Here is a 9466-nt window from a genome sequence, read left to right as displayed (position 1 = left end):
TGAGGCAGGAGAATCGCTTGAACCCGGGAGGCGGAGGTTGCAGTGAGCTGAGATTGCGCCACTGCACTCCAGCTTGGCAACAGAGCAAGACTCCGTCTCAAGAAAGGAATATGCAACAGAGACCATATGTGGCTCACAGGCCTAAAATCCTGACCCACATAAGCTTGAGGTAATCAACCCACTTGCAGAGTAAAACCATTTGGGCTTCACCTGTCCTCATAGGTTAATGGACTCTAAACTTCAGCCGCAGGAAACATAAAAGGTGAAATATTTACGAGCCTCTGCAGCCTTCGGGGAATCCTGTTGTCCCAGGTACTGTCTAAACAGTCTGCTGAGGCTATTTCTGTACTGAGAGAACTGGCCAGCCAAAATGTCAGGACCCAGACAGACCTTCCAACCAGGAACCGGCTTTCCTCTTCTCACTGGAAAAGCAAGGCCAACAGGAACAGCCTGACAAAAGCGGCTCCTGGGATCACATGACGTTGTTCTTTGCAAAACCCTAAGATGCCTGCAGTGAGATTTTGTTGAGGGGCCTTGGATCTTGCAAATATTCCTCTCTGGGCAGCTCTCCCCTCACTGTCATGACCCCTGCCTTCCACTCCCCATCACTCCTTGCTGAGCAGCTAGCCTGGGGCTAAGACGGTGGGCACAGCAGCAGCGGGACAGCCATGGCTGGGCCCTGGAACTCCCCTGAGAACCTGCACCAGCCTCAGGACAGCGCTCCGGCCCTGCCTCCCCGCTGGTCACTACCAGTTCCCGCCTGTCTGACTACAGAAAGGCAGGTGAGCAAGAAGTTCTAGCAAAGCCTGCAAGTAGCACAGTGTTCGGAGCCGACAGTGGGGCGCTCCTGATGGAGACCGCGGCGGCAGCCTCAGGGCAGCCTCTGCCGTGGGCAAGTCCAGGCTTCCTGATGGTCACTGGGGTTGGATGCTGAATGTGCTGAGGGGCCTGATTGTTTCCCGAGTGCTGAGGGCATTCACAGGATTTGGTTCCCCCTCAGTTGGCAGGGCATCACCGAGGCACTGATGAGGCCACAGCCTCAGCTGCAGAGAGAAGAGCACGCTGCCATGGCTCGAGGAGAGGGCTCGGGAAACTGGGCTGTACATTTAGAAAGTGGCCTACGGGGAGGTGCTGGGGGTGAACGGCAGACCAAGTGAGAATAAGGAAACCTTTCCATGCACACAGGCACATACACGCACAGGCACATCCATACACACAAACACAGGCACAGACACACACAGGCACACACAGGCACAGACACACACAAACACAGGCACAGCCAAAGACATACACAGACACACACAGGCACATACACAGACACACACAAACACAAACCGGCACGCACATGCAGAGACACAAACACAGGCACACACAGGCACAGACACACACACAGGCACACACATCACACATGCACAGACAGACTCACACAGACACAGGCACACAGAGGCAGGCACGCACACACAGGTATACACACAGGCACACATACACAGACCCCCCCACACACACAGGTGCATACACACATATGCACATACACACACACAGGTGCACGCAGTCACACATGCACAGGCACGCCTGCGCATACACACACAGGTGCACACATGCACACATGCACATACACACACAGGTGCACACATGCACATACACACACAGGTGCACACAGGCACGCATGCACATACACACACAGGTGCACACAGGCACACATGCACATACAGACACACACAAAGGTACACACCTAGGTGCACACACGGCTCTGGCTGGCCATCAGCCCACTGAGCTGGCTCCGCAGGGAGCTGGTGCCAGGGGCTGAGGCCATGGGTGCAGGGCCCAGAGGTCAGGCTGAGCACAGTCCTTCCCCTTGGTCCACCTTGTCTGTTTCCTAAGCCTCTTAACTTCTTCACAATCACCAACAGGCCTAGAAGCTTCCCTCTTCACAACTCCTAGACTAGGGCCCGGCACACGACAGGTATTTGACAAACACGTCTTGACTAAACTGACTGCCAAGAGCCATAGCTAAAGCCCCTTTCTCCTGCAATCACCCACGTCCCTTTCTGAGCATGGGGGACTAGTTCCTGGATTAGATTTTCAGGGGCCTCTTAGTTCCCTACCAGCAAGAATGAGGACTATGACCCACTTCAAGTCAGAGTGTGGTGTGTGCAGCAAGCACAGGATCGGTCAGCCTGAAACACGGGACTCGTCCTGCCTCTGCATGCCTGGCTGGGCTGCCTGGGACCATTTCCTCCACTGGTCGGCTCATCTGCAAAGGAGGGGCTGGGCTACTGGACCCCCAGTGCCTTCCCGCTCTCATGCCAGGCACTGCGATTAGGCTTGCCACATGCTCCCTACGGGTGTGCCAAGAGTCACCACCGTTTTACAAACAGAAAAGTTGCTGTTTGGTGGAAAAGTAATTTTGATGGCACAGTGGGCTGGAAAAGGGCAGGGTCAGCCCGCGGACCTGACCTTCAGGACAGTGGCTGGGTGTCAAAGCAAGAGCCTGGGTTCAGAGCTGTAGGCAACATACAGTGAGAATCTCAGCCAAGGGAGGAGAGGAGCAAAGGGATTCAGGACACGCAGCATCTCCTTAAACCCACGCCAACCCGTGGGATGAGTATTACGGTTTCTGCCTCCCTGGTGAAGCAGCAGCCTCGGAGAGGTGGTAACTGGCCATGGGACCCACACTGGAGGCCAAGCCTGGATTGGAACCCAGATCTGCACCCAGGGACCCTGCTCCTTCACTCCCAGGGCTGCCTCCTGATTCATAAGGCTTTGCTGGCCTACTGCCCATCATAAGCTCCCAACACCAACCGTTTGCCCCTACCATGAGCCGCGGGCCCTCACCACGAGCCGCTGGCACCATCCCACAGGACCACATGAGTCACGAACCATCCCTGCTGCAGCTGAGTGGAGGGTGTGGAAGTCCTTAGCAGAGTTTCAGAAGAGAACAGACCCCGATAAATGTCAGCTTCCCATCTACCCTCCACGGCGTGGTGAGGCCTCAGGTCTCAGTTCCCACATCAGTGTCCATTCATCACAGCACCTCTCCCCACGAAGAGAACTCGCTTCTCCATTTCCTTCCGCAAACCATGTGACTGCAATGGCAGGAGTTTGTCATGGGGCCCAAGACAGAGCTGAACCAGCTTGTTCCATTCTGCCAAACTCAGGAACCTGGAGAGTCTGAGTTCCAGGCTGGGAATTCCGAGGAAGAAGGGCTGGGATACACGGCTGCCGAGGTGTCACCGAGCCTACCATCACACCAACTTCTGCCCCTGCAGGGCACAGACCTGTCTGCCCAGGAGCTGCCTGGGCACAGAAGCTACCGCCTTTGCCTCTGAGCCTCTACCCTAAAACCTGGAGGTGGAAGGCACCACAATTCCTCATAAGCAGACACCTGCCTGCCTCAGGTTTCAGAGTCCTGCCCCTCTCTAAAGTCCCCATTAGGGCCAGGTGTGGTGGCTCACACCTGTAATCCCAGCACTTTGGGAGGCCGAGACAGGCGGATCACGAGGTCAGGAGATCAAAACCAGCCTGGCTAACATGGTGAAACCCTGTCTCTACTAAAAATACAAAAAAATTAGCGGGGTGTGGTGGCGGGTGCCTGTAGTCCCAGCTACTCGGGAGGCTGAGGCAGCAGAATGGCATGAACCCGGGAGGCAGAGCTTGCAGTGAGCCGAGATCGCGGGCACTGCACTCCAGCCTGGGCGAGAGAGCAAGACTCTGTCTCAAAAAACAAAAAAAAAAATAAATAAAGTCCCCATTAAAATGGCGATTTGACATAGCGCTTAGAACAGGCTCTGAGTCAAAGGCCTTGGTACAAAGCCTTGGTCCCACCACTTCCTCAGGCAGCCGGGAGCAGAAGTTCAGCTGTTCCCCAAAGCTGGCACAAGGAGCCACAGCTGGAAACAACAGGCACTCCAGCACTCCATGTTCCAAACATTCGGGGCGAGACAGACACTGCAAACAGACGAGAGACTTAGAAGAACCAGTCCTACCACAGCTACCTCCCCATGTTCCCAGGCTGAACTGGAAGGTAGAGATGGAGAAAAAGAGTTAACAGCCTGCTACCAGTAGGGCGCCTCACCCCAGGTCAGAAAGGAGAAAGACACACGGGCACTGCTCTCAGGGACTGGGCAGGAAGGGGGCCCGGGCAGACGCTTGCTGAGCTGGGACTGTTTGCAGATGGAGTCCCGGTGGAGCCTGACCTGTGCCCTGGTGATCTGGAGGCACCAGGCACTTGGAGGGCGAGGCTTGCTTCCACCTGGGATTTTTACAGGTAGGAGGACCCCCAGGCAGGCAAGGAGTGAAAAGCAGCCAGGTGCGGGGTCCCGAAGACCCTAGTTAGGCATCCAGCCTGTCATCCACGTGGCCAAGTGGGAGTGGAGGGGCCTCAGTGGTCCCATGGCTTTCTAAGAAAAAGCCCTAAAACAGCTTTTCGAAAAGGGGCCTAAAGCCATGGGGCTGCCCCCTGAAGAAGGAATTAGGATGGAAAGGAGACCAAAGATGGGGCTAGGAAGAAGCTGAAGTCCATCATGTCAACATGGCCACGTGGCAGAGTTACCCACGGAGGCAGCACCAGAGCAAGACCAGAGGCCGATAGGCTAGCAGTCATAAGATAGCGTGCCCCTCCCCTGGGCAGCCTGGGAAGATGGAAGGGGAGAGGCTGAGAGCATGGGGCACACCCTCTGTGCCAAGCCCTGCAGCTCGAAGCCTGGCTGGCCTTGGACAGGGTGGGAGAAGCTTTAAATTAGATGTAAAGATTTAATAAAGGAGTATGGGCCGGGCACGGTGGCTCACGCCTGCAATCCCAGCACTTTGGGAAGCTGAGGCGGGCACATCATCTGAGGTCAGGAGCTCGAAACAAGCCTGGCCAACACGGTGAAACCCTGTCTCTACTAAAAATACAGAAATTAGCCAGGCATGGTGGCACACACCTGTAATCTCAGCTTCTCAGGAGGCTGAGGCAGGAGAATTGCTTGAATCCAGGAGGCGGAGGTTGCAGTGAGCCAAAATCACACTACTGCAGCCTGGGTGACAGAGCCAGACTCCAAAATAATAATAGTAATAATAATCACCGAGAATGACTAGAAAGCCATAGGATCTGCCCAAGAGGTCATTAGGGGTGGAAAGAGACTTAACCTGGCAGAATTTAAAAGCAGTGATTCAGGGGGAAGTAAATCAAACTGAGTCTTCTCATGATCGCATTACCCTCAGCTGTGTACCCAAGGGCAGCTGGGGCTGCGTTCTGCAGCATCGTGTGCATTGCATGGAGGCTCAGACCGGGTAGTGTGGGCAAGCGTTCTCACCTCTCTGAGCCTCAGCTGGGGGGTAACAGTGCCCTCTGGGTCACCAGGGAGGGTGAGATGAGTAAGGCCCAGGTACAGGGACCCCGCCAAAGGACAAAGGACTGACAACAACAGGAAAAAGCTTCCTCCCCATCTCGGACCTCCCCTTCCAGTTCATTCCCAATTCCCAAACTGTCCCACGGCTTCCTTCCCACCGTCCTCTCCTCCTCCCCACCCAGCTTCAGCCTCGAGACACCTGCTTCTTCTCAGAGGACTCATGTCTCATTCAAGTCTCCTGATGCTTCAATATCCATTCCCTTCAGTGCCCCGAATTATGCCTTAACTGTGCTATATGTATACTTTGATTCTCTGCAACCCGATTTTGCACTCCTGGAGAACACGAGGTTGCATTTAGAGGTGGGTATGTTTTCCCATTGTTAAAAGGTTTCATGGCCGGGCGTGGTGGCACTTTGGGAGGCCGAGGCGGGCAGATCACTTGAGGTCAGGAGTTTGAGACCAGCCTGGCCAACCTGGCAAAACTCCATCTCTACTAAAAATACAAAAATTAGCCAGGTGCAGTGGCAGGTGCCTGTAATCCCAGATACTCGGGAGGCTGAGGCAGGAGAATCGCTTGAATCCAGGAGGCGGAGGTTGCAGTGAACCCAGATCACAACAAAGCAAGACTCTATCTCAAAAAAAATAAAAAGAGGTTTCACATACTGTACATAAAAGACAAGCCTCACACTCAGCACAGATGTGCATTGAATCCCAGCTCCACCATGCACTGACAGTGTGACCTTCAGCAAGTCATCTATAACCTCTCAGCCTCAGTTTCCTCCTCTGGAAAATGGGGACAATATCAGTACTTTCTTCAGAGAGTTCTGGTAAAAATAAATATGACCAATTGCTTAGAAGTGTGCTTTCTTCGCCAGGTGCGGTGGCTCATACCTGTAATCCCGGCATTTTGGGAGTCTGAGGTGGACAGATCATGAGGTCACGAGGTCAAGAGATCGAGACCATCCTGGCCAACACAGTAAAACCCTGTCTCTACTAAAAATACAAACATTAGCTGGCATGGTGGTGCACACCTGTAGTCCCAGCTACTCGGAAGGCTGAGGTAGGAGAATCACTTGAACCTAGGAGACAGAGGTTGCAGTAAGCCAAGATGAAAAGTATGCTTTCTTCAACTTACTTCTGAATTGTTAGCTGTTAGCCCCTTCTCCAAAATCGCATTTACTTGGTCTGAGATGGAGGCCCAAACAACAGTCATTCTTAAAGCTCCCCACTTTAGGTAATTCCAATGGTTTGTGTAAGAGAAAGAGGGGGTGAGGGGGAGAGGAGGAGATGGGAGGCAGAGCTGGGTTGGCGACAAAAGGCCGACCACTTTACAACTTCCCAGAAGTATCACAGTTTTGTCAGTAAGCCAGAAATAGCTTTGTTCTGCCAGGCTCTGAAATGCCAGCACTCAGAGATGGAGACCTGCCACCTTCTCCAGCCAGCCACCCTGTGCCCTCAGGCGAAATGCTCTTTGCTGTGGTGCCCGCAGACCTGGGAGATACAAAGAAGACAGGGCCGTGATGGGCCCCGGGGCCGGAGTGGCTCTGTCTGCCTGGTCACTTTTTCCCTTGCTCAGCATTTACTCACCAATCAGCAGACAGTGCAGAAAATGTGCAGCCCGGCCCCTAATCCGGCTCTAAGTTCAGAATTTGCATGTGATTACCAGAGAGCTGTGGCAGTTCCCTGCATTTTCCTCTTCCCCCACTGCCCCCCAAAAGGGGACAAATATAAAGAGCTCAATGTGCAATACCACCACTGCCACAGTCCTTGAGGTAACATCACCTCACCCGTCTTCTGCATCTTGCTGGAACCACCCCATTTCAATTACAAAGCCCAAGTGTCTGTGCAATGCAGCTGACTGCCTGAACTGGTTTGCTGGTTTAAAGGTAGTACTTGGGCCCAGCGCGGTGGCTCAAGCCTGTAATCCCAGCACTTTGGGAGGCCAAGACGGGCGGATCACGAGGTCAGGAGATCGAGACCATCCTGGCTAACACGGTGAAACCCCGTCTCTACTAAAAATACAAAAACTAGCTGGGCGAGGTGGCAGGCGCCTGTAGTCCCAGCTACTCGGGAGACTGAGGCAGGAGAATGGCGTAAACCCGGGAGGCGGAGCTTGCAGTGAGCTGAGATCCGGCCACTGCACTCCAGTACGGGCGACAGAGCGAGACTCCACAAAAAAAAAAAAAAAAAAAAGTAGTATTTGGACAGACAATACACATTACTCTCCGACTGGAAAATATGCTGATACGCTGGACTTATAAGAAGTCTTTCAGCGTAGACCCATTTTTAAAAGATTATAATATCTACTAAATATCGCACACGCTATTTTTTAACCAAAAGTATTTCTTCGAAATTTTCAGTCAGTGGCTTCCACTGTACCAGAGCAATCCTTTTCCTACTTTTTTTTTTTTTTTTTTTGAGACAGGGTCTGGCTGTCACCCAGGCTGGAGTGCAGTGGTTCAATCTCCGCTCATTGCAACCTCCGCCTCCCGGGCTCGGCCTCCCACCTCAGCCTCCTGAGTAGCTGGAACTACAGGGAGGCACTACCACACCCAGCTAATTTTCGTACATTTTGTAGAGAGGAAGTTTCGCCATGTTGCCCAGGCTGATCTTAAACTCAGGGGCACAAGCGATCCTCCCGCCTCCGCCTTCACAATACTGGGATTACAGGCGTAAGCCACCGCATATGGCCTCTTTCTTTTTTAAAATAAGTGACTTTTTCTCAAAAAGAAAAAAAAGACACTTAAAAGGAATGAGATGCCTGCTTGCACAGGGTCTCTGTCCATCCGACAGTTCTTAAATTACCCTCACCAGGTGACACCGTTGGCGCCTTCCCCTTCGGCAGAGTCCTAGTGAAAATTGGTATCTTAGTACTTGGAAAACTCGTGGGAATCAGAAATGATGATGCCCATGATGACTGCGCACCGCGTTATTAAACCTTTGTGCAATGCTTTACAAAGTATTTGCAAAGTGCTCAACAATTACTGCACTCTCAATTAAGTCAGTCATCACCAGTAAAGCAGCAGCCACGTTAATTCACCTACTCTCCGATTAGCTTATTGAATAATATGCCCCATAAAATGATTTTTGTGTGGCTGTAAAAGAGCCCCAGTCAACTTTTATGGCCTTTTCTTGGGGCCTCTCAGATGAGCTCAGACAGCAAGTCTGATGAGCGGCAGCAGCTCGGAAGCTGGGTGTTACCCCAGCCTGCCGTTTAGCAATCTGGTGGAATGAGTTAGTAAGCCTCAGTTCAGTAGAGCTCCTAAGCCGGAGGTTCAAAACATCTCATCAAAACCAGCACGGTCCCACCCTGCCAGCGCTCAAAACAGCAGTGTCGGGCCCAAATCTGGAAGCTAACGTGCAGAGGACCTTTCCAGGACGGTAGTTAGGTGCCTTGGGAGGGAGGGCAAATTCTAGAGTTCAGGCCTCCCTTGGGGGCACATCTTCCATCCGTACTAACCGGCGTGTGCAGGCGCTGCTGCTTAGCGCTTTGCACGGAGAAGCCCCCCGAACCCACCAAACGATGCGGAGCCGGGGGCAGCGAGTGACTGGAGGCCCTCAGCCCTCCCCTTCCTTCTCCTCGCCCCTTTTGGGAATGGCAGAGAGTTTCCTATGAGAAATGCCGGCAAGCAGGACAGGATTCGGACGACCCCAGAGCCGGCGCCTTCTCCCTACATTCTCAGCCCTAGGGCCGGACCCGCCCCCGCGGCTGCCATCGCCCCTGCCTCCGGCGCCCCGCGGGGACCACTCCGCCAGGTGAGCGGAGCCTGAGACTCACCTGCGTGAAGTACAAGTTCATCAGCGTGAGGGTGAAGAACTGCAGGCACACGGGGAAGCAGTAGAGCAGCCAGAAGACGAAGGGGCTGAGCGAATTGGCCGCCACGAAGTCTTTGAAGTAGAAGGAGAAGAGGACGGTCCGCAGGGAGGCCCAGAAGAGGCAGAGGAAGAGGAAGACGCTCTGGTAGCTGAGCCGCTTGTGACGGTAGCGCAGCACCAGCCAGAGCTGCACGTAGATGAACACGAAGAGCAGCGCGTAGAACACGGTGTAGACGACGGTGAGGCCGAGCTTCACGTAGGGGGGCACGGCCGGGGTCAGCGTGGGCGGCAGCGAGTCGTTGCGGGCCGGGTCCCAC

General features: G+C 53.8%; 1 protein-coding gene across 1 annotated transcript in view; it reads right to left on the bottom strand.

Annotated features, from left to right (window-relative positions):
• The window catches only part of GPR137B (G protein-coupled receptor 137B), a 92676-nt gene that overhangs the window by 54030 nt on the left and 29180 nt on the right, over window positions 1–9466 (bottom strand). Inside the window, exon 4 of the mRNA XM_011935760.1 lies at window positions 9112–9465. Coding sequence (XP_011791150.1) covers window positions 9112–9465 — 354 coding nt within the window. The remainder of the gene's footprint in view (window positions 1–9111; window position 9466) is intronic.

Source organism: Colobus angolensis, unplaced genomic scaffold (assembly GCF_000951035.1).
Source record: "Colobus angolensis palliatus isolate OR3802 unplaced genomic scaffold, Cang.pa_1.0 Scaffold148, whole genome shotgun sequence".
Classification (NCBI taxonomy): domain Eukaryota; kingdom Metazoa; phylum Chordata; class Mammalia; order Primates; family Cercopithecidae; genus Colobus; species Colobus angolensis.
Note: the sequence above shows the minus strand (reverse complement) of the source record. Positions and strands in the feature narration are given on the sequence as shown.